Here is a 26619-nt window from a genome sequence, read left to right as displayed (position 1 = left end):
CGTGCAAGGCCCTGTTTGCATACATTAATTCCATTTAATGTCTCATCAATCCTACAGTGGCTTTTGACATTATTTATTAGTAGTAATATTATTATTATTTTACAATGAGAACGTAGAGGCACAGAGAGAGTAAGTGACTTGCCCAAGGTCACAGAACTAGCTAGTGGCAGAGGCAGGATGCAAACCCAGCAGTGCACTTCCAGAGACCACATTCTTCACCACTATGCTATATTGACTCTTTTTTTTTTTATGGATGTCACTTTATTTTATTTATATTTTTTAACATCTTTATTGGAGTGTGATTGTTTTACAATGGCGTGTTAGTTTCTGCTTTACAACAAAGTCAATCAGCTATACATATACATATATCCCCATATCTCCTCCCTCTTGCGTCTCCCTCCCACCCTCCCTATCCCACCCCTCTAGGTTCAGGTGCTGATCTCCCCGTGCTATGCTTGGAATGTAAAAAAAAAAAAAAAAAAAAAAAAAAACGGTTCTGAAGAACCTAGGGGCAGGACAAGAATATACTGACTCCTAAGAAAGGAAAACCAATACAGAGAGAAGACGGGATTTTAACCTTCTTCCACGGAAGGTTAAATGAAAATGGAAATTTTCAAACATACAAAAAAAAAAAAAAACCAAAAAAACCGGGAAGTAAATAGTGCAATGAACCCTCAGAATTCCATCATCCAGCTTCAAGGATTATCAAAATTTTGCCTAACTTTTCTTATCTATACTGCCCCCCCTCCAGTTTTGTTTTGTCCTTTTCTTTGCTGGATTATTTTACAGCAAATCCAGAACATCTGTCATTACCTAGAAGCAGACTGGAATAATTAGATCTGCAGATATAACGCAGTAGGGCTGAGACAGCCCAAGGGGACTTGAGGGGTGTGGGGTCAGGACGGGCAGGTGCTCCGTCCTTCGGGTTCCTCCTGCCCTAACCCCTCCCCAACGCCGTGCCGTCTCCAGCCACAGCCCCCTCACAGCTCCCTGCAGGATGCGCTTGGATACCCCACCTCCCCACCGACACTAACTTCACAGGGTGCCCTGGCCCCAGCACTGAGTTCCATGCTCACCTCCTAACAGATGCTGAAAGACTGCAGGACTGGGGAAGGGCAAGTGGACAACCCGATCTTCACAAAACAACACAAGCCCCCCAAACGAGGCAGTTCAATCAGACATTACGTTTACTACACATAAAACCATTATCACCCCAATTTCAGTTTATCTTACTTTCAACCATTAATGGTCAGTTTTCTTGGAAACAAAACAAAACACATTTACGCTCTAATCTCATCTCTGGGTAGACATGATCGTTGCCCGACTGTTTTGAAAAGGAATGTACAAGGACATCAATAAGGCTCAATCTCAAATAGGCAATAGCTTCTCTGAAATTTAACCTCACAGGTCCTGTTCAGCTCCTTTTTCCATGAATAAAAAATGACTCCCTCTTCGCCAATGGAACATGAGACAGGTTGATGGCTGTTTCAGTAGGAGTTATTAATAATGCTTCTTGTCGACTCTCATTTATTTATTTTTATTTATTTATTTTTGGCTGTGTTGGGTCTTCGTTGCTGCACGCGGGGGCTACTCTTCGCTGCGGTGCGCGGGCTTCTCATTGCTGTGGCTTCTCTTGTTGCGGAGCACAGGCTCTAGGCACGCGGGCTTCATTAGTTGTGGCGCACGGGCTTAGTTGCTCCCCAGCATATGGGATCCTCCCGGACCAGGGCCGGAACCCGCGTCTCCTGCATTGGCAGGTGGATTCCTAACCACTGCACCACCACTCTTATCTTATTTAGGATGCATGTCGGTTACAGAAAATCAAACACATCATGTATGTAGAAGAATTCTACAGTGTTCATAAGCATAAACGCTGAAATGAACACTGCAAAAAGCTTTCATATTAACCTTTACTTTCACTGACTAACTTCCAAAATGGTTAGTGATTTCCACTTCAGATCATTATCTCCAGAACGCAAATTTTATTCAATAATTAAAAGAACACCTACCTATTTAAGTATGAAAATGAGAACTAAAACTCTAGAATTTAATGAGAATATCCAGTCTCTCTAAATTGAGATGTCTAATTGGAAACTAATTGGAAACTTTGAAATTCTCTCATGAAAAGCCTCAACAGTTGGGTTTTAGCCTAATTCTTTTAAAATGGCTAATTACATGCAAGGAGATATATAAGATCTTAGACATCTGTGAGACTAGTAGGTCAGTCCACATAATGATTTAGCTCTGAATATAATTATATTACAAATGACCTATTATCTTTTCCATGCTTTGAGTTGTATAAATTATCAATGGGTACACTACAGTCAATGGAAGCAACATTTTAGAGATAACTGAGATAATTTAGAAAAGTGTGAGAACCACAGTGATGGAACTTCAACTATCAAGACCTGTGAAAGTCCTAATAGACTGAAAATGTGTTCCTGGTACAAAATACTTCTGAAAGTTGCCCAAGTTCCTCTCTCAAAAGTCTCTCTTGTTCTATACCCTCACATAAGAGAAAATCTTTCCACTGGGAGAGAATTTCTCTTCAAATTCTACTAGTGGAAAGCCCATGCTAGGTAGTGTGAGGTATACTAAAATTATTAAGAGACATACCCTGTATCCTCAAAGAGCTGACAATCCACAGGGGAGACAGGACATAAAAACAAACAACTATACCAAGATGGTATGTGATAAGCCACAAAAGTGATACAAGCAAGGGGCAGTGGGAGTTCCTAGGAGAAAGGACCACTTCAGGTTCACAGACGAAGGAAGGCTTCTTAGAGGAAATGGTATTTGAATCACACTGAAAATGACTGAATCCACAGAGAGATCTGTGGGAGGGGAGAGCATTCTAGAAATGAATAGTTTAAACCAAGACCCAAAGGCAGGAAAGCACAAAGCCCTCAGAGAAAAATGTGAACAGCTCTGGTTGTCTGGTTGAGGGTGTATGTCAGGGGATCGGGTGAGGGAAAGGTGAGAAGGGGGCTAAGCAAGTCACGGAGGACCTGGAACTTCTGGAAAGCAGTGGAAGTGAGCACGGGGACACATGGAGCGTTCACAGCAGGCTCAAAAGAAAACCGTCTAGGGCCACGTGCCTTGTGGATTAGAGGGTGAGGATGGATGGACTGGGAATAGTTCAGGTGACACAGATTTAAACAAAGATGATGAGGAGAAAAGAAAGAGGATAGAGTAAATGTAGGAAAGAACTGATCAGATTTGATCACTGAATACAAAGGAAGGCAAAAAAGAAAAAAAAAAAAATGGTGAGCGGTAACGGCTGATTTTAAAATTTCCAGCCTCAGTAGACAGGAGATCATAGATGTCATTACATCATAGAGCAACTTTGAGAGGCGGCATCAGTTTGGAAAAGATAAAGGAAAATTCATTTTGGGGGAAACGTTTAGTTTGAGGTGACTTGAGTCACCCAGCTGGAGATATCTGACAGGTCATTTGAAATGTAGATGAGAAGTTCTGGAGAGAAGTTGGGGCTGGAGATATGGATTTGGTACCGCGTCCGAAGTGCTAAGAGCTGAAACTGTGGACAAGGGCACCAAGGGGAAGATGGCAGCATTGGGACAGATGCATTCTGAGGACAGACCCTGGGGAGCTCAAACACTGGACTTCAGCACCAAGCAGACAGACCCCACCATGATGAACCAGCAGGCTGCATCAGAAATGGCAACCCCTTAGCTTCCGGAGGTTTTCTGGATGTACCAACAGCTTCTCCCAAAGGATCTCCTAGATAGAGCCCACCTCTACCTCCCCAAATACTGCCCAGCTCACAACCCCCGTCTGAGAAACTCCCTGATCACCCTAATCAGAAATGAAGCCTCCACCCCAACTCATTTAGAAGGCTGTCGGCACATATATCCATGCATCATGATTATTTATACCAATGTCAGTCTCTCTGTCCACATCCAGCTCTATCCCTACATCTCTAAACATTCTACTACTTCCCTGCACCAGAACAAGAAACAACAGAAAATCCTTCAGATTTCTTTTTTATTTCTCCTTTCAAATTCTTTGTCTCATGATTTCTGGTCTCAGCTCACCGCACAAAGAAAACATGAGAATATTGCAGAGAGAAAAAGAGGAGGAGAAACTGGAAAGGACAGCTGCAAAGGCCACCTTCTTCATGTTATTTTCTGATAGATATTTTCTGTTTCTTGAGCACCAACAGGTTAGGTGTTATTCAGAATCCATAATGAGAGATGATCCTCCACATAAATTATTCTATCCTTGTGTGATATGATCTATTTTCACTAATGATTAATTCATGAAACCCTAAGTCTTCCTATTTCCCCTTCCCCCACACACACACCCCCAAAGGTTTTAACTTTAAATTATACCTCCTTACCCACCAGAAAAATCAAGTCTATAAACCTAACTGCTGGTAAATTTGACAGCTAGGTATACTTCGGGTTATAGTTTGTTACCAACACTAAATTACACTGTAATTGTTTTTCTCCAACTTTCTATTGCCTGAAGCATATTGGAGAATTCTTAAAATGATGAGCTACATACTGTGTCAGACCTGCTCAAATACTGTGATTTTAAGCTTAAATTTAAGTTTTAAGGTAGAGAATTACTTTTTTTCCTGTTCACTTTCAATCTTAAAAAAGCTGTGGGTCACGACCTAATGTCATTTGAAGTTTTATTTGAGGTTCGAAATGGGCCAACCTCATAACCTCCATGTGATGAACCTGTACAGGAGTGAAGGGAGGGTGATCTCCTGTGGCACAATGAGGGTAAAGGTTGCGTGTTAATCCAGAGAAACTGAGCTGCTAGCAAGAAATTACAGAGAGGCAGCCTGAACCCACAAGGAGCACGGCCTCACCGTGCGAGCTGCTCGCCAAACAACTGGCTTCTTCACATGATGGAAGGTTCCCCATCACCTGAAGCGAGTACACACCTGGGAAGGGGTGGGGCAGGGACAGCTGGGTTGGGCCTGAGGGGCCTCTCAAGGCAACTCAACTCTAAGATTTGCTTCACTAATAGAAAGAAATGACTTCACATCACGGGTGTGTCTTTACCATACATGGCAGCTTTGAGAACTAAACAGAGGAAGAGGAATACCATCCCAGGATGGGAGCAGGTCATTCTGATCTCAGTTTGCTCAGCTATAAAATGCAGGGGTGGGCAGGATGCTAAAATACCCTCAGGCTCTAAGGACCTCAGACGATTCCTTTCCCTGTGTCGGCCCCATTTGCCAAAGCCTCATGGAAAAGGTCAGAAAACACAGCAGGGCACTCGCCTTGGGAAGCCCTTGCCCAGCGGGGTTGAATGAATGGTGCAGAGCCTCAGCCTGGGGTGGAGGGCAGACTCCAAATGGAACAGCTGAGACCCGCACTCAGGGGGCTCCCAGGCCCCCCTCTACAGTCAGCGTCACTTGCCCAGCAGGACCCAGGAAAACAGCACAGAAAAGTCGCAGCTAAGCCAAGGTAGCCCACAAAACACTAGTAGGTTCATAATGAATCACTTAAAAGTGTCCCCCATACAGCATTCACAGTCACATGGACGCTGTCAGACTATTTATAGGCACGTGAGTATCTAAAATCATGAGTCGCACATTTGCAAATAGTTCCTCGTTGTAATCATGTTTCAGATTTTGAGGCATCTACTTACTGTGGTGCAATCCCTTTTTATAGTAATATTCCTAAAATGAACCCTAAGTAGTGTCTAAAGAAAGACAAGACAAGGAACAAAAAAGGAACCAACTCTGATATCATGTTAGCTGTTTCCATGAGCTAAACTGGCAACATTTGCTCCTAGGATTTGTCTAAGGACTTTCAGCTCTTCCAAGAGCTTCGTATTTTACTTAATCCTTGTCATCAAGGCATCATTTCTTTGCTAAAGAACAGGAACAGAAGTTTTCTTGACCTTAAATCTGGTAACAAGCATAAGCATAATGGTTAACGGCACTAAGACATCAATTCAAATATGGGTGAAGTTTTTCTGTAATTTACTGGTGAAGGACAAATTTTATATATAGTTAGGTGGCAAATAATTACAGATCGATTCTAACATATTGCATTTTAGAAACAGAAAACAGTTCTGAATAGAGTAAATATTTCTTTTACTATGAAATCTTTAAACTAGGAGTTATTTTCTCTGGCACATAACAGCTCTTATCTCCGGTTGCTCAGGGGGTCCCTAGCTAGTATGCTTTGAAGCACAGGTGAGAAGAAATGCCCTAAGCACACCTGGAATTATTCCGTCCACACCTGTCAGCTCTCCTTTTGAAAAAGTGGCTGCCATGGGGACATGCCTCAGGTCACCTTGAGGTTAATTTTTTTTAAGAAATCAAAATCTTAACTCCTTCCTTGGAAAGATACATACCATATGAGATTTCTTATCATTCATGCTCCATCTAAAACAGAAACATGCCACTGAGAATTTCACTCCTAAAAATGATGACAAATAGTCACTCCTCTATTTCAAAACCTTCAGACTCTTAACACACACACACATATCGAAAAATAAGAGTTATGCATTTGCAAATTTGAGACTGCCACTGTGCCATGATGCAATCCCTAATTCCAGTGGGGTTTCTAAAATGATTCCCATATGAAAGTAGGTCTGAGACACAGCACCTTCAGGAAATCAAGTGAACCAAGAACCTCTCAGAAATGCTTACAAACACGTCGAGATGCATTACTTTTAGGAATAACCAGGTAGACTAAAATTTAGAACTACAGAGGTACAAATGTTCCACCCATGAGCTCTATAAAGCCGAGAAAGGATAGGGAAAAAACAAGCTTGGAGAGAGGAAATTGAAAAAATAATACAAAATCAATCTCATTCTCAATCTCTCTTCCTCTTCCCTTTCCCCTTCCCCATCTTTCACTCTGTCTCTATCTCTTATTCCAACTTGATTCAACTACTATAATCCCTTCAAAACAGCTTTCCACATGAAAACCGCTTGGATTTCCCTGGCAAATTCTTACTACCCAACATCTGAGGTGTCATGGCTTCAGATCCAGTAACAATGACTTTGAAGTTGATGAGGTTAGATGGGGTTTGGTCCTCAAAGGCTCAGCCAAATGGGGCAGCCTTGGGTCTTCTTTAGGGACATCAGCTGGTGTGACCTGCTCGGACGCTATTAATTCATACTTTAAAATGCAGCTTACAACACCAGTGTCAGGAACCAGGCCTGGAGTGACACCATCTCAGCTAACAGGGACCTTCCTGGGCACAGACTAGAAGAAGCTCCGCTGGGTTTCCCTATTTTTAACATCGTTTAATTAACTTTTAGAAATCAAGTGCTCCACCAATATAAAGGCATGATGGGTAATCACAGGTGACTAAAATGATTTTTCCACTAATATTTCATGTCTTTTTCTGGCACATTAACTCCCCATAATTTGGAAAATGGTAGTGCCAAACAGGCTTTTATTTTTCTTCAGCAGATTATTTTTAAAGTCCCAACAATGGTAGATTAAGGTAGTCAACCCAAATTCTTAGTTTACACGCGAAGAAAATGCAACCCTGTTGCACCCACACGCTGATTCGCCCTCTGCTGGTCCTGCCTGTCTGGGACGCAAGCCCGCCCACCAGCCCGCCCCACTTACGGTTGGCCAGCCGGCCGGGCTCGGGCTGGGCGCTGTCCGCTGGCTGGGTGCTGGACACCGAGGTCACGCTGGAGCTCCGGACGAAGCCAAAGGCCGCCAGCTTGGCCGCTGGGAGACGCGAGTAGCCGGGAGGACGAAGTCCAGATTTGGGTAGGTTGGATTTTGCAGCATTTGAACTGGAAGGTTTCTTTAAATCTGCTAAAATGAACCCAAACCAGAAAAAAAATCTCAGTTGATAGCAAGATAGAGAAGACACAGACTGTGAATATTAACCCAGCTCCAGCATAAACAGACCACAATTACTCTTGCACGGTCTGATTCAACACATTCACAGAGGCATCTTTATGAGAAAGGGCCCTCACTGCGGGCCAGGTGCTAAGAGGAGGAGAGACAGCAGGCAGACAAGACCAGAACAGACAACTCACCCTATTATATGGCCATAAAGAAAGGTATAAAGTGCTTAGGGGGCTGAATGGAATGAGGACACATACTCTTGCAGGTCACCCTAGAATTGTGAAGCTGAGATACACCTTGCTTCTGACATACGATGGGTGAAGAACCCTTGTGGCCAAACACCCATCAGCAATTATAAACTGTATGTAATAAGTCATAGAAACACATACAAAGAGTCATTTAGTGGTGGTAGGAACGAGGTGAAAGAGCACAAACTGTGTAGCTGGCTGAAATCTAGTCTCTACCAATTACTACTGTGTAACCTCAGGCGCTTGACCTAACACTAAGAACCACAGTTTCCTCCCGTGGAAGAAACAGGGTTGATAAAACTAGCCTGGAAGTGTTAGTGTAAGTACTACTGCTTGTAACACAGAACTTGATAGGTGCTTAAACTGAGGCTAGGTTTCATTCTCTCCTTTTTCCATTATCTCTTTTTATGTTAGTCTAAACTTCAAAATTAGTTCCCAGATATGTGCAAAGCCAGCTAATTTGAAATAATAAAACATTATTATAAATGCATGATCTCGGCACTCCTGTGTCTGAGCCGGGCTCCATGCATAGCTACTGTGAGGATCATCCCAACCCTATGAGAATTCTCTCAATACCAGATAGAACCAGAACATTATCAACACACAAATGCTCATTTTTTAATAAATTCATTTATTTTATTTATTTATTTTTGGCTGCGTTGGGTCTTCATTGCTGCACGCGGGCTTTCTCTAGTTGCGGTGAGCGGGGGCTACTTTTCGTTGCAGTGTGTGGGCTTCTCATCACGGTGGCTTCTCTTGTTGCGGAGCACGGGCTCTAGGCACGCGGGCTTCATTAGTTGTGGTGCATGGGCTCAGTAGTTGTGGCTCGTGGGCTCTAGAGCGCAGGCTCAGTAGTTGTGGTGCATGGGCTTAGTTGCTCTGCGGCATGTGGGATCTTCGTGGACCAGGGCTCGAACCCATGTCCCCTGCATTGGCAGGTGGATTCTTAACCACTGTGCCACCAGGGAAGCCCACAAATGCTCTTTAATATGACATTTAAAAGGAAAAAGGGCCAAGCGTCCTGCTATTCTGTATAATTGTCCTAGTCAAGCCATTTAACAACTTTCACTGCAGCCATATTTACTGTGAGTGCTTGTTCTTACACTACGGTCAGGCAACTCTTCATTATCTACTGAAAGCTCCACCAGGTTGCAGATTAAAATTAAAATGGGCTATTTGTAAAAAAAATTCAAGGTCTAAAAATCAATGAAGAGTCTACATATTAGAAAGCATCTATGTGTGGAAATACATCAAGAACCAACAGATGCCAGGCTGGGCCTTCAGTGCCCTTTCCTCTAGCAGCAGCTTCCCTGAGAGTGAGTCCATGGTCACTCATATGTCCAGGTGACGGCGGAATCTGTACAACTATGGTTTCCTGACTTCTAGGTCAGGACTAGGAAGGGGAGGAATCAGGTGAGTGCAAAGGGAAGAGGGGACAGGGAGCTGGTGCTGCAAATATTCCCAACTCAGGTCTGTGCTAACACTTGGAAAAAAATGTTCAACTAGGACAAAGAAGAAATAATCACTGTTTAATGAGTAATACTGGCCCCTTTGTATCAGAAAGTAAATGTCATGTCAATGCCTTAGAATTATTGTTCTCTGCTTCTCTAAAAGACATAAAGTTATATGAAGTAATAACTAAAAATATGTATTACTGGGTTTGTAACAGACATAGATGTAAAAAGGAGAAAGATGGAATAGAGCTAAATAGGAGTAACATTTCTGTATCTCACTGACATTAGTATAAATATTAAGTAGATTCTGATAATTTAAGATGATATAGTAAGCCCTAGAGCAATCAGTAAGAAGATAACTCAAAAAAATATAGTGAAAAAAATCACTAAAGGAATTAAAATGCTACCTTAGAAAATACTCACTCAGTGCAAGAGAAAGCAGTAATGAGTAGAGAAACATAAAAGACATGAGGCAGACAGAAAACAAATAGCAAAATAGCACATGTAAATCCAACTATATCAACAGTAACATTAAACGTGAATGTATCAACCAATCCAGTCATAAGGCAGAGACTGACAGACTGGATGAAAAACAAGACTGAAACATATGCTGTCTGCTGGACAGACATTTTAGATTCAAACATACAATTAGTTTAAAAGCAAAAGGATGGGAAAAGACATATCATGCAAAGAACAACCACCAGAAAGCTGGAGTGGCTATACTGATGGCAGAAAAAACACATTTTAAAACAAGAAAGAGATAAAGAGGGATATTTTTATCATGATCAAAAGTCAGTAAATCAGGCAGATACAGCAGCTGTAAATATATATACATCTAAAACAGGGTCCCAAAATACACAAAGTAAAAGCTTACAGAATTGACAGAAGAAATAAACAATTCAAAATAATATTTGGAGACTTTAATACCCCACTTTCAATAATGGAACAACTAAGCAGAAGATCAACAAGGCAATAGAAGACAAACACTATAAACCAACAAGACCTACAGACATCTATAAAACACTCCATCCAACAGCAGCAGAATATACATGCTTCTCAAGTGTACACAGAACCTTCTCCAGGATAAACTAAATATTAGACTATAAAATAAGCATCATTAAATTTTAAAAGATTGAAATGATACAAGTGCATTCCTTTCCTGTTTTTTTTCTGTTTTTTGCTCGTTTCTGTTTTTTCATCTAACGTTCCAACAAACGTTCAGCCCTGCAATACACACAGATTCAGTACTTTCATTGTTGAGACAGTTTATGGTCATTGCCAATCCACCATTGTCCAACTTACCCTCCCTGACCTTTAATAGCAGAATTAGGGCCCAGCAATACCTTGGCAGAGACAGGTGCTGGTGACATAATCGAGTAGCATCAAGATGTGAATATATAGGAGATTAGACTCTGTAAGAAAGTAATGACGCCATTTTTCTTGTACCTGGTTTTGGAACACATTTCCTATTGACTGTACTGTATATTTGAAATCAAAATTGCCCATCACAGCTCTGCTCCTCTGAGCTAGTCCTACCCATTCACATTCATTATGTACAGTAACTGGAAAGAAAAGCCATAAAAAATTCACCTCCATTTTGACAATCGATTAAGATCCTTGTGGTTGCACTACCGTCAACTACATTCGGCAAATGCCTGCTCCCTGGATTTCTGCCCATTTTTGAATCCTGCCTGTCTCCTTAAACATGTTACCTGTGATTCCCTGATACTCCCTATCCCTTCTCAGAGGACTATGGTTGACTCAGCTCTGTAGACCCCTTTCTCTGTAGATGCCTGAGATCAAGCCTGTTCAGCCTAGTCAAGTTGACTTTAGCCTTACAAGGGTTATCCAGGATTTACTTCCATGCTTGGGTTGCACAGGACTGAACTAGTTTCTAAGTACAAGCTGTAACTCTCTCCAGAAGTGAAATGTTACATGGATTTAAGTGGTGTTAACACAAATCTAAACACATGATAAAATTTCATAGAACTAAATATACATGTACAAACACACACACACACACACAGGAGTGCATGTAAAAATGAGTGAAATCAGAGTAAGTTCTGTAGTCTAGTTAATAGTATTGTCCCAATATTAACCTCCTGGGGTTTCTTTTCCTTTTTTTCAAATTTTTGTTGCTTATGGGAAGCAACTAAAGCAGTACTTAGAAGGAAAGTTATATCTATAAATGCCTACATTAAAAAAGGAGAAAGATGTCAAATCAATAAAGCAATCTTCCACCTAAAGACACTGAAGAAAGAAAAGAGCAAACTAAACCTAAATCAAGAAGGAAGCAGGAAATAATAAATAAGACAATGGAAATAAATGAAACTGAATGGAAAAACAATAGAGAGAATCAATGAAGTCAAAAGTTGGTTCTTAGAAAGATCAACAAAGTTGACAAACCTCTAGCTAGACTAAACAAGAGAAAGGGAAGACAAATTTTTAAATTAGGAATGGAAGAGGGGACATCACAACTCATTCTTCAGAAATAAAAATAATTATAAGGAAATATTAATGAACAACTATATCTCAACAAATTAGATAATCTAGTGAGACTGAAAAGTTCCAGAAAGACACAAAGTATGAAAACTTACTCAAGAAGAAATAGAAAATACACCTATAACAAAAAGATTGAATTCATAATTCAAAAAATTCCCAGAAAGAAAAGTCCAGGCCCAAATATCTTCGCTAGTGAATCATATCAGACATTTAAAGAAAAATTTATACCAATTCTTCACAAATTATCCAAAAATGGGGGGAGAGGTGAAGAGAACACTTCCAAACTCATTCTGTGAGGTCAGTATTACCTTGATACCAAAACCAGACAAAAATATCATGAGAAAAGAAAACTACAGACTGATATCTATTGCAGATGCAAAATTCTCGCCAAAATATACAGCAAACTGAAACCAGCCACCTATAAAAAGGATTATATGCCACGACCAAGTGAGATTTATCCCCAAAATGAAAGACTGGTTTAACATGGAAATCAGTCAATGTACTTACATTAATAGAATTTTTAAAAAACCCACACAATTATCTCAAAAGATGCAGAAAAATCACTTGACAAATTCCAACAGCACTTCATGATAAAACACCTAACAAACTAGGAAAAAATGAAAATGATCTCAACCTAATAAGGGCATCTAGGAAAAACCCACAGCTAACATCATACTCAAGAAAAACAGACTGAATGCTTCCCCCCCAAATCAGGAACAAGACAAGGATGTCTGCTCTCACCACTTCTATTCAACATTTTATGGAAGGTTCTAGCCAAGGCAATTGGGCAAGGAAATAAAATAAAAGGCACACAGATGGGAAACAAAAAGCAAAACTTTCTCTAAGTGTAGATGACACGATCTTGTATATTAAAAAAAAATCCTATAAAATCTACTAAAAAATTATTAGAACTAATACATGATTCAATACATGAAAATCAATTGTATTTCTATACACTTGCAATGAATAACCCAAAAATGAAGTTAAGAAAATTTCACTTACTATAGTAACAAAAAGAATAAAATACTCAGGAACTGTAATAAAGGGTCAGACTCTATTTTTTCAATGTTTGATTGACCACAGCTGTCAACTTTCAAACGCTGCACCCCCTTCTGTACTCCCCACGCCCCTCTGCCCCACATCTGAGAAAGCTGGTAAGAACTTAAGCCCAGTGTTCCGTCCTTTGCCGCTGGGAGGAGATTCAAACTACGCAGGCCCCTACCACCTCCACTGAACCCTGCCCCGTCCCACCTCTAACCTCTAACAACAGTAAAAAAGAGCTGAGCCAGTGTCCTTTCCTGGCTCTCTCAAGCCATGTCAGGCATGTTTGAGAGGCCTGCCGATCTCTCCCCACAGACCTCAATTACGTGAGTAATGAACTTCCTCATACCCTCTTGCTTTGTGTATGGCATCATCAGTCTTGACATCCAAAACAAATTGGGGGTGGGGGTCCCTCCTACTGAGACAGGCTGGGACCTGGGGCCCTTTGCTGCAGGGCTTGCACCTGCACACACATTCCTCGAGTAACAGAATACAAAGAAACGATAAGGGACTAAAAATAACTGCGTGCATGTGCACTTGGGGCAAATCATAGACAAGAAGATACAGAAAGACCCAAAAAACCCAACTGCCACTTTTGAAGAGCTGGGAGCAAAAACAGGGTGTCGGGAGCAAAAGCAGGGGACTGCGCATGCCCCCCTGCCCTCGACACCACCTAAGGGGTGGGCAAAACACCTAAGCCACCCCTCCGGCCTGACACACCCCTACTCTCACCCCATGTAAGGAACCAGCTCGCCCCTCTTCAGGGAGCGAGCAAGGAAACCTGTTGCTTGTTCTCGCTCCCCTCTGCTGCAGCAGGGGCCCCGATAAAGCCCTGCCTGAATTTCTTGTCTGGGCTCTAGTCAATTTCTATTGATCGTGGAAGGCCAAGGACCCCGGTCGGTATCACTACCTCTTCAGGGTGGCCACAACAATAGATGCTGTGATCAGGATACTGAGACAGTGGCCACCATCACAGGGAGTCTTTCTTCTCGCCCTGCTTATTAACTAGCTCTGCTGACTGACAGCAAGCACACACTGCAAGCTGCTGCTGGCTGGTTAGCTGGTGCTTTGAGCCGTGGGGCTCTGCGCTGCATTAACGAGCCCTACAGAACCTCTGTTACACAGACTTCCCCGACCTAAGTTGGAAGTGTCAGTAATCAATTGGCTTTTAGGAACAGGATTATGGGATTGGAGTGGGCCTCAGGTCACGTATCTTCGCCTGGACCTATGTGTACGTCTTGGAATGGAGTTGTGACTGATCCTTGGTTCAGGGGAAAGACTACCTTGTCCTATATGCAGGCCCACTGGGTGGTCACTCATGAAAAAGCAGTCATTAGGGGGAAAACAAGACCAAAAACAAAAAGCCATTATGTGAAGCGCTGAGGTCTACACTCCTAAGAGGAGATGGCTCAGCAGGACCCTGAAATGTCTCTGCTGCCGCCTGTGCCTCTGTCAGAAATCCTGATCTCAGGGTTACAGAGAAAAACACCCACGGCATCTCTGGGGACAGCAAAGGGGTTAATTCAAACCCTACTGAAGCCCAGGGTCCTGAAATCCTATAAAGCAACCACTGCCTGCCATGGGGAGGCCCCACCCCAGACGATGCTGAGCTGAAGCTCTCTGGAAGAACATTATCAACGTAATACAAGCAGATTAGAGAGGACGCCCCCCTAGTAAAAACAACAAAGGAAAAAAAGACTGGGGGTGGGCGGAGGGGGAAAGAGAGAGAGAGAAACTGGCATTATTCATAAGAGACACAAGGTGGAAACAATACAAATGTGCATCAACTGATGAATGGATAAACAAGATGTGGAAGGTCAATACACTGCAATATTTTTCAGCTATGAAAAGAACTGAACTACTGATACACGTTACAATATGGATGAAACCTGAAAATATTAAGGCAAGTGAAAGAAGCCAGACAAAAAAGGCTGCACATTGTATGATTCAATTATATGAAATGTCCAGAATAGGCAAATATATAGAGACAGAAAGTAGGTTAGTGGTTGCCAGGGGCTGGAGTTTGAGGAAATGGGGAGGGCCTGATAACAGCATAGGGTTTCTATGAAAATGTTCTAAAATTGATAGTGGTGATGGTTGCACAGTTGTGTGAATAGACTAAAAACCACTGAACTGTATCCTTTAAAAGGGTGAATTCTATCTAGTATATGAATTGTGTCAATACAGCTGTTATATTAAAACAAAACTTTTTTTAAAAAGAATAAATCTTGTCTTCAGTTCAGTAACAGGCTTACACTGAGCTGGAGCAATGGTGACTTTCCCAATCTCTATCAGTATCTTCAACTTCCAAAGGGACTGTAACAGATAGAGGACTTGGTCTGTCGTTGTGAGTCCTCCACAAAAACCCCTTCTAACCGGCAGATGGAAGAAATGTTCTGTACGGCAGATCAAAGACCCTTCCAAATGAACATGACCATAATGGGGAAATTAAATAACTTCAAAAATTAATGAATATTTTAACAAAAAGCCTCTAGGATCAAATATTCAAATCCCATGCAAAGGAGCTTAAGTGGGCTCACTTCTTTTATTTTTATCAAGGCTCTGTATTCTGTCAAGATTTTGCCAAAAAAAAAGATACAAATTCCTGTGTGAACAACAAAAGAGATTTTGCTGCTATTAAGTGCTTAAAAGATGTGTTGCTCTTTTAGAGTAATACTGTTTTTCTTTTGAAAGATGAATCCTTTGAAGAATGCAAATCTTCACATTTAGAGGAAACATGAAAAGCTGTATTTATTCTCACCATTTTTCCTTTTGTATTGATTCTCCTTTAAATATGACTTTGTAATGCTAGAATATCTCAATCAACTAGAATCAGATTACAGTGCTTTATGGTTCAATACTGTATTGATAAAGGTCCATCCATCATTGTCTAACATTCTTGACATCTGAGGCAGTAAAATAAAGACTTTAAAAATGTAAATGGGGGGCTTCCCTGGTGGCGCAGTGGTTGAGAGTCTGCCTGCCAATGCAGGAGACATGGGTTCGAGCCCTGGCCTGGGAGGATCCCACATGCCACGGAGCGACTAAGCCCGTGAGCCACAATTACTGAGCCTGCGCGTCTGGAGCCTGTGCTCCGCAATAGGAGAGGCCGCGACAGTGACAGGCCCGCGCACCGCGATGAAGAGTGGCCCCCGCTTGCCGCAACTGGAGAAAGCCCTCGCACGGAAACGAAGACCCAACACAGCCAAAAATAAATTAATTAATTAATTAATTAAAAAAAAAAAAAAAAAGAAGAAGAGCCCTCTTTAAAAAAAAAAAAATGTAAATGGGGAGTCAAGATGGCGTACTAGGAGGACACAGAATTCGCGTCTCCTCACAACTAGGGCACCTACCAGGCACCGGGGGGGACCACGGACACCTAAGGGGACGGGAGGAACCCCCAGTGACCAGTGATCTCTCCCTTTGGCTTTTTCCCCACCCTCCCTTTTTTTTTTCTTTTTTCTGTTGTGGTTTTATTTTACCTTGTTGAAGTTGTTTCAAATAGTTTTATTTTTCCTGATATATTTTTTTTCTTTCTAATTTTATTTTGTTTTTTATTCTTTCATATCATACTGCTCCTTTTTTTCTTTCTTTCTTCCTTTTTTTTTTTAACACGCCACGAAGCTTGTAGGATCTTGGTTCCCAGGCCAGAGGTTGGACCTGAGCTCCTGTGGTGGGAGCTCTGAGTCCAAACCGCTGGACTAACAGAGAACCTCAGACCCCAGGGAATATCAATCGGACTGAGGCCTCCCAGAGGTCCACATCTCAGCATCAAGATCCAGCTCTATCCAACTGCCTGCAAACTCCACTGCTGGACGTCTCAGGCCAAACAACCAGTAAGACTGGAATATAGCACCATCCATTAAACAAAAAAAACGACAAGAAAAGAAACAAAAAAAACTTTGTTACAGACGAAGGAGCAAGGTAAAAACCTACAAGACCAAATAAATGAAGATGAAATAGGCAACCTACCTGAAAAAGAATTCAGCGTAATAATAGTAAAGATGATCCAAAATCTTGGAAACAGAATGGAGAAAATACAAGAAACATTTAACAAGGATCTAGAAGAACTAAAGAGCAAACAGTGATGACTAGCACAATTACTGAAATTAAAAATACTCTAGAAGGAATCAATAGCAGAATAACTGAGGCAGAAGAATGGATAAGTGAGCTGGAAGGTAAAATGGTGGAAATAACTGCCAGGGAGCAGAATAAAGAGAAAAGAATGAAAAGAATTGAGGACAGACTCAGAGACCTCTGGGACAACATTAAACACACCAGCATTTGAATTACAGAGGTTCCAGAAGAAGAAGAGAAAACAAAAGGGTCTGAGAAAACATTTGAAGAGATTATAGTCGAAAAATTCCCTAAGATGGGAAAGGAAATAATCAATCAAGTCCAGGAAGCACAGAGAGTACCATTCAGGATAAAACCAAAAAGAAACTCTCAGAGACACATATTAATCAAACTATCAAAAATTAAATACAAAGAAAAAATACTGAAAGCACCAACGGAAAAGCAACAAATAACATACAAGGGAATCCCCATAAGGTAAACAGCTGATCTTTCAGCAGAAACTCTGCAAGCCAGAAGGGAGTGGGAGGACATATTTAAACTGATGAAAGGGAAAAACCTACAACCAAGATTACTCTACCCAGCAAGGACCTCATTCAAATTCAACGGAGAAATTAAAACCATTACAGACAAGCAAAAGTTAACAGAATTCAGCAACACCAAACCAGCTTTACAACAAATGCTAAAGGAACTTCTCTAGGCAGGAAACACAAGAAGAGGAAAAGACCTACAATAACAACCCCAAAACAATTAAGAAAATGGTAATAGGAACATACATATCGATAATTACCTTAAATGTAAATGGATTAAATGCTCCAACCAAAAGACACAGACTGGCTAAATGGACACAAAAACAAGACCTGTACATATGCTGTCTACAACCCACTTCAGACATAGGGACACATACAGACTGAAAGTGAGGGGATGTAAAAAGTAATTCCATGCAAATGGAAATCAAAAGAAAGCTGGAGTAGCAATTCTCATATCAGACAAAATAGACTTTAAAATAAAGACTATTACAAGAGACAAAGAAGGACACTACATAATGATCAAGGGATCAATCCAAGATGAAGATATAACAATTGTAAATATTGTTTACCTAACAGAGGAGCACCCCAATACATAAGGCAAATGCTAGCAGCCATAAAAGGGGAAATCGACAATAACACAATAATAGTAGGGGACTTTTAACACCCCACTTTCACCAATGGACAGATCGTCCAAAATGAAAATAAATAAGGAAACACAAGCTTTAAATGACACATTAAACAAGATGGACTTAATTGATATTTATAGGACATTCCATCCAAAAACAACAGAATACACTTTCTTCTCAAGTGCTCATGGAACATTCTCCAGGATAGCCTATATCTTGGATCACAAGATATTTAAGAAAATTGAAATTGTACCAAGTATCTTTTCCGACCACAACTGTATGAGACTAGATATCAATTACAGGAAAAAAACTGTAAAAAGTACAAACACATGGAGGCTAAACAATACATGACTAAATAACCAAGAGATCACTGAAGAAATCAAAGAGGAAATCAAAAAATACTTAGAAACAAATGACAATGAAAACACGATGACCCAAAACCTATGGGATGGGCAAAAGCAGTTCTAAGAGGGAAGTTATTAGCAAAACAATCCAACCTCAGGAAACAAGAAAAATCTCAAATAAACAACCTAACCTTTCACCTAAAGCAATTAGAGAAAGAAGAACAAAAAAACCCAAAGTTAGCAGAAGGAAAGAAATCATAAAGATTAGATCAGAAACAAATGAAAAAGAAATGAAGGAAACTATAGAAAAGATCAATAAAACTAAAAGCTGGTTCTTTGAGAAGATAAACAAAATTGATAAACCATTAGCCAGACTCATCAAGAAAAAAAGGGAGAAGCTTCACATCAACAGAATTAGAAATGGAAAAGGAGAAGTAACAATTGACACGGCAGAAATACAAAGGACCATGAGAGATTACTACAAGCAACTATATGCCAATAAAATGGACAACCTGGAAGAAATGGACAAATTATTAGAAAAGCACAATGTTCCGAGACTGAACCAGGAAGAAATAGAAAATATAAACAGAACAATCACAAGCACTGAAATTCAGACTGTGATTAAAAATCTTCCAACAAACAAAAGCCCAGGACCAGATGGCTGCACAGGCAAATTCTATCAAATATTTAGAGAAGAGCTAAAACCTATCCTTCTCAAACTCTTCCAAAATACAGCAGAGGGAGGAACATTCCCAAACTCATTCCATGAGGCCACCATCACCCTGATACCAAAAACAGACAAAGATGTCACAAAAAAACAAAACTATAGGCCAATATCTCTGATGAACATAGATGCAAAAATCATCAAGAAAATACTAGCAAAGAGAATCCAACAGCACAATAAAAGTATCATACACCATAACCAAGTGGGGTTTATTCCAGGAATGCAAGGATTCTTCAATATACGAAAGTCAAGCAATGTGATACACCATATTAACAAACTGAAGGATAAAAACCATATGATAATCTCAGTAGATGCAGAAAAAGCTTTTGACAAACTCAACACACATTTATGATAAAAAACTCTCGAGAAAGTAGGCATAGAGGGAACCTACCTCAACATAATAAAGGCCATATATGACAAACCCACAGCCAACATCGTTCTCAATGGTGAAAAACTGAAACCATTTCCTCTAAGATGAGAAACAAGACAAGGTTGCTCACTCTCACCACTATAATTCAACATAGTTTTGGAAGTTTTAGCCACAGCAATCAGAGAAGAAAAAGAAATAAAAGAAATCCAAATCGGAAAAGAAGAAGTAAAACTGTCACTGTTTGCAGATGACAGGATACTATACATAGAGAATCCTAAAGATGCTACCAGAAAACTACTAGAGCTAATCAATGAATTTGGTAAAGTTGCAGGAAACAAAATTAATGCATAGAAATTTCTTGCATTCCTATACACTAATGATGAAAAATCTGAAAGAGAAATTAAGGAAACACTCCTATTTACTATTGCAACAAAAAGGATAAAATATCTAGGGATAAACCTACCTAAGGAGACAAAAGACCTGTATGCAGAAAACTATTAGACACTGATGAAAGAAATTAAAGATGATACAAACAGATGGAGAGATATACCATGTTCTTGGACTGGAAGAATCAACACTGTGAAAATGACTCTACTACCCAAAGCAATCTACAGATTCAATGCAATCCCTATCAAAGTACCAATGGCATTCTTTACAGAATTAGAGCAAAAAATTTTACAATTCGTACGGAAACACAAAAGACCCCAAATAGCCAAAGCAATCTTGAGAAAGAAAAACAGAGTTGGAGGAATCAGGCTCCCTGACTTCAAACTATACCACAAAGCTACAGTGATCAAGACAGTATGGTACTGGAACAAAAACAGAAATATCTATCAATGGAACAGGATAGAATGCCCAGAGATAAACCCACACACATACAGTCACCTAATTTACGACAAAGGAGGCAAGAACATACAATGGAGAAAAGACAACCTCTTCATTAAGTGGTGCTGGGAACACTGGACAGCTACATGTAAAAGAATGAAATTAGAACAATCCCTAACACCATACAGAGAAATAAACTCCAAATGGATTAAAGACCTAAATGTAAGACCAGACGCTATAAAACTCTTAGAGGAAAACATAGGAAGAACACTCTTTGACATAAATCGCAGCAACATCATCTTTTTTGACCCACTTTCTAGAGTAATGAAAATAAACAAATGGGACCAAATCAAACTTAAAAGGTTTTTGCACAGCAAAGGAAACCATAAACAAGAGAAAAAGACAACTCTCAGAATGGGAGAAAATATTTGCAAATGAAACAGCAGTCAAAGGATTAATCTCCAAAATATACAAACAGCTCATGGAGCACAATATCAAAAAAACCCAAACAATCCAATTAAAAAATGGGTAGAAGACCCAAATAGACATTTCACCAAGGAAGACATACAGATGGCCAAGAGGCACATGAAAAGATGCTCAACATCACTAATGATCAGAGAAATGCAAATCAAAACTACAATGAGGTATTACCACATGCCAGTCAGAATGGCTTTTATCAAAAAATCTAGAAACAATAAATGTTGGAGAGGGTGTGGAGAAAAGGGAACCCTCTTGCACTGTTGGTGGGAATGGAAATTGATACAGCCACTATGGAGAACAGGATGGAGGTTCCTTAAAATACTAAATATAGAACTACCATATGACCCAGCAATCCCACTACTGGGCATATACCCTGAGAAAACCATAATTCGAAAAGATACATGTACCACAGTGTTCACTGCAGCACTATTTACAATAGCCAGGACATGGAACCAACCTAAATATCCATCGACAGATGAATGGATAAAGAAGATGTGGCACATATATACAATGGAATATTACTCAGCCATAAAAAGAAACGAAATTGAGTTATTTGTAGTGAGGTGGATGGACCTAGAATCTGTCATACAGAGTGAAGTAAGTCAAAAAGAGAAAAACAAATACAGTATGCTAATGCATATATATGGAATCTAAAAAAAAAAAAGGCATTTATGAACCTGGTTGCAGAGCAGAAATAAAGATGTAGACATAGAGAATGCACTTGAGGACATGGGGTGGGAGGGGGAAGCTGGGGCGAAGTGAGAGTAGCATCGACATATATACACTACCGAACGTAAAATAGTTAGCTAGTGGGAAGCAGCAGCTTAGCACAGGGAGGTCAGCTCGGTGCTTTGCAATGACCTAGAGGGGTAGGATAGGGAGGATGGGAGGGAGGCTCAGGAGGGAGGGGATATGGGGACATATGTATGCATATGGGTGATTCACTTTGGGGTACAACAGAAACTAACAGTATTGTGAAGCAATTATATTCCAATGCAGATGTATTAAAAAAAAAGAAAGAAAGAAAATGAGGACAGAATAAAAATAAAGTGAGGGAACCGATGGGAAGTGAACCCTTGTTAACAGGTGGCAGAAAGTTTATCAACAATGTTACCTGCTGTGACATGGAATGTAGAAATTGTATCTAAAGAATTTAGGACTCCAGCTAAGGAGATTTCCAGGTAGAGTGATGAAGATGCTACCCAGCTTCTTCTTACTATTCTGGTAAAATGGAAGAGCAGAAGGGTAAGCTAAAGATGCTAATATAAAGTAGCTGTTAAACATTAAGAAGCTACAACTCATTGAAAATTCCCAGCCTCTCCAAATGGTAAACAATACTAAAATCAAGAAATGGCTTCTGGCAAAGATCATATCTAGACCACTGTCAGAAAAACACTGTCAAGTGATGAAGCAAAGGGATGACGGTAAAATCCTTTGGTAAGACTTCAGAAAGATCTAAGGCAATGCCTGAAGTTATTGTTAAGTTTAATGCTTCGAAGAAGCTTTAGGTGGTTGTCCCTCAGAAGAAGCTCAAGATAAAGTCTTATTTTAAGTGAGACCAACTAAAAATAACTGTGGTGTTTGTCTAATGGAGTGAATCCAACAATATTCATAGGAGACATAAATTTTTAAGAGAATTATATTAACAGAAAAACTGCCAGCTTAGACTGAAATAGTTGAGAGACGATACTAAGTTAAAGAAGGTCTTTAGATATTCAAACTTCTACGTGCAGGAAGTAGGCCGAGAAAACCTCTAAGATGCAAACATTTTACTGAAAAGGAGGACTAAGAGGGCAGAGGGTGGAGCCAAGAGCCACGATAAATCATTCCCAAATGGTAGTACAAATTAGTCCTAATCAGGGAACCAGCAACATGTGCCCTGCTGCCTCTTTTTTAAGAGACTGTATTGAAGTTATCCTTTGCTTGCCCCACCGCTATCTACTGGATAGGTGGAGGGGAAAATGTTTCTCTTTAGAGCACAGGTTTGGGTTCAAGAGGAACTGTACTCAAGGAGCTGTACTCAGCTATACCTTAGTAGATTCATTCACCCCTGATTCACATGATGACATACTGGAAGTTGAGCTGATGCTATAAAGGATGAGACTTTGGGGGGCCATCAATGAGTGAGTGTTTTCTGCATGTGGGAGGGTCATAATGCATTGGAAGCCAGAGAGTAGACTGTACTAGCCAGCCTCCAAGATGTCCTCTGCCAGCAGTGATCTTCACCTCCCAGTGTTCACACCCTCCCACAATGAGTCAGGGCTGACTTGTGTGACTAGTACAATACTGAAGGTATGAAACTTGTTAGGCCATACCATAAAGGACATTTCAGCTTCCTCCTTGATCTCCTGGATTGCTCACTTTGGGGGAAGCCAACCACCATGTTGTAACACTCACTCAGCCTTGTGTAGAGACCCACATGGAGGAAACTGAGACCTCCTGCCACGACAATTTGTTAGCTACATGCCATCTTGGAAGGGGGTCCTCGAGCCTCCAGCTTTCAGATGACTGCAGTTCAGCTAACATTTGACTCTGGATTTGAGGTCAAGGCTCAATTCAATGGGACATGCTCTCCACCAGGACAGTGATGCCTCAGCCCTACACAGGGAGTGCCGCAGTTTTAGCTCTAAAAGTCACATCTTGGGAAATCCCTAGCACCAAGCAAACCAGGATGGCTGATTATCCTACATTTATAGTTCCCAGGCTTAAGCAACTTCAACACTTACAGAACAGTTGTGAATCCGGATATAGGTGGGAAAGTCCCTGAATGTGAAGAGTGATGAAAATGTGAGAGACATGTCTAGAGTAATAATATGGAATGAGCTCCAGCCAGACATTGGGCAAATTCTCTAACACCTTAAGATGATTTCAACATCCCAGCAAAACCAAATCATTAACATTTAAAAGAGAAGCTCTGGTGCTGAGTCAAGCCAACAGCCACATACAAAGGAATGTAGTTGAACCCCTACCTCACACCATATGTAAAACTTAACTCCAATGGATAAGAGATCTAAATTTAAGAGATAAAACTATAAAACTCTTAGAAGAAAATACAGGCATACATCTTCATGAACTTGAATTAGACAAAGACTTCTTAGATATGGCAGCAAAGGCATAAGCGACAGAAGAAAAAATAGAAAAACTGGACATTATCAAAATTTTAAACTTTATTATTTCAAAGGACTCAATCAAGAAAGTGAAAAGACATTCACAGAATGGGAAGAAATATTGCAAATCATACATGTGACAAAGGACTCACATCGAAAATATATAAAGAACGCTTGAAACTCAACAATAAAAAGACAACCCAATTTAAAAATGTTTCACATCAAGAGGATGGTAATAATTAAAAAGTAATAATAACAAATGCTGGAGAGGCTGTGGAGAAACTGGAAGCCTCAAACACTGATGGTGGGAATGTAAAACAGTGCAACTACTTTGGAAAACAGTCTTGGCAGTTTCTCAAAAGGTTAAACGTAGAGTTGTCTACCATATGACCCAGCAATCCTGCTCTTGGGCATATACCCAAGAAAAATAAAAACAAATATGTGCCCGAAAACTTGTATGCAAATGTTCATAGTAGCATTATTAAAAATAGCCAAAAAGTGGTTAAAACAACCCAAATGTCCATCAACTGATGCATTTAAAAATAAATTGTGATCTGTCCATACAATGGAATATTATTCAGCAATAAAAAGGAATTGTTATAGACTGAATTGTGTTCCCCCAAAATCTATATGCCGAAGCCCTAAAGCCCCAATATGACTGTATTTAGAGACAGATCTTCAAGGAGGCAGCTAAGGTTAAATGAGGTCATAAGAGTGGGGCCCTAAATTGATAGGGCTGGTGTCCTTATAAGAAGAGGAAGAGACACCAGAGATCTCTCTCTCTCTGCACTTGCACAGAGAAAAGTCCATGCGAGGACACAGTGAGAAGGCGGCCATCTGCAAACCAAGGAGAGAGGCTCCACCAGAAACCAGTCCTGCAGGCACCTTGATCTTAGACGTCCAGCTTCTGAAACAGTGAGAAGACGAATTTCTGTTGTTGAGGCCAGCTGGTCCATGGTACTCTCTTACGACAGCCCAAGCAGGCTAACGCAGGGCTGAAGTACTGCCACATGCGACAATACGTATGAACCTTGAAAACATTAAGGCAAGTGAAAGGAGCCAGACACCAAAGACCACATATTATATGATTCCATTATATGACATGTCCAGGACAAGCAAATCTATAGAGACAGAAAGTAGATTCATGGTTGCCAGGGGCTGGAGTCTGGGGAAAATGAAAAGGGCCTGATCATGGGTACAGGGTTACTTTCTTTTTGGAGTCTTGAAAATGTTCTAAAACTGACTATGATGATGGGTACATGGCTCTTTGAAGAGGCTTAAAACCACTGAATTTACGCTTTAAATGGGTGAATTGTGTGGTATGTGAATTATAACACATTAAAGCTGTTATTTAAGAGAGAGACAGAGACCGAGAGCATTAGAGCTAGTCCTGGTTAACTAGTTCCTGGAAAGGAAAGGAAAGAGGCAAGATAGAAGATGCAGAAAAGCAGGCAGGAGATGGATGACTAGATCAGCCCTTCTTAGTCCAGAAGACAGAGTACTCAACAGAGGTATGTGTAGTGTCGGCAAGCACCACCACCGAGACGAGCACAAAGAGTCAGAGAACGGACACTGCCTCAAGGAGAGCAGAAATGAAGAAGGAAGAGAGGAGAAGAGAGCTGCAGATCCTCTGGCTCCACTCAGTTCAGCCAAGTTCAAGAGACACTGATTGAACAGACAGACACCAGATGTCATGTTAGCTCTCGCAGCATGAAGATAAATGACATCGGCATCAGACACACATGCAGAAAATCACAATGAAATGTGCTCCGTGGTGTGACAGGGGCAAGAACCCAGAGCTGTGGGGGCACAAAAAGGAGGGGCCCGAGCTCAGCACGGGCCGACCAAGGGGCGGGCTCTTGGAAGAGGTGAACAGGAGCGAGTCGGGAGCAGAACAGAGAAGGAGGAGGAAGTTCCAGGGAGGAGGCTGCTGGAGGAAGGCGTCCGGGCGTGGAGCGTCAGGCCCTGATCGACAGGACGTCCTCGGCCTTCCTCCCGACGGCGATGCAGAGCCTAGAAAGACTGCTAAAGGACGGAGGACAGCGGCTTCCCTGGTGGCGCAGTGGTTGAGAATCCGCCTGCCAATGCAGGGGACACGGGTTCGAGCCCTGGTCTGGGAAGATCCCACATGCCACGGAGCAACTAGGCCTGTGAGACACAACTACTGAGCCTGCGCGTCTGGAGCCTGTGCTCCGCAACAGGAGAGGCCGCGATAGTGAGAGGCCCGCACACCGCGATGAAGAGTGGCCCCCGCTTGCCGCAACTAGAGAAAGCCCTCGTACAGAAACGAAGACCCAACACAGCCAGCAATCAATCAATCAATCAATCAATCAATCAATCAATCAATCAATCAATCAATAAATAAATAAATAAATATTTTTTTAAAAAAGGAAGGAGGACAGGGACTGATCTGCTGAGCGGAGGATGAGTTGGGACATGTCAAGACTAGAGGTATGGAAATCAGCTGGGGGGGCAGCAGATCAGGA

At 41.0% G+C, this 26619-nt stretch overlaps 1 protein-coding gene across 7 annotated transcripts in view; it reads right to left on the bottom strand.

Moving 5' to 3' along the window:
• Positions 1 to 26619, bottom strand: part of MTUS2 (microtubule associated scaffold protein 2) — a 489522-nt gene that overhangs the window by 276992 nt on the left and 185911 nt on the right. For 6 of the 7 annotated variants that reach the window (XM_036831699.1, XM_036831696.1, XM_036831698.1 and 3 more), the window contains one exon: positions 7575 to 7772. In XM_036831699.1, the coding sequence (XP_036687594.1) occupies positions 7575 to 7772 (198 nt within the window). The remainder of the gene's footprint in view (positions 1 to 7574; positions 7773 to 26619) is intronic. The other variant, XM_036831703.1, reaches the window with a different exon arrangement.

Source organism: Balaenoptera musculus, chromosome 18, assembly GCF_009873245.2.
Source record: "Balaenoptera musculus isolate JJ_BM4_2016_0621 chromosome 18, mBalMus1.pri.v3, whole genome shotgun sequence".
Lineage (NCBI taxonomy): Eukaryota > Metazoa > Chordata > Mammalia > Artiodactyla > Balaenopteridae > Balaenoptera > Balaenoptera musculus.
This window is presented reverse-complemented; position numbering and strand designations above follow the sequence as displayed.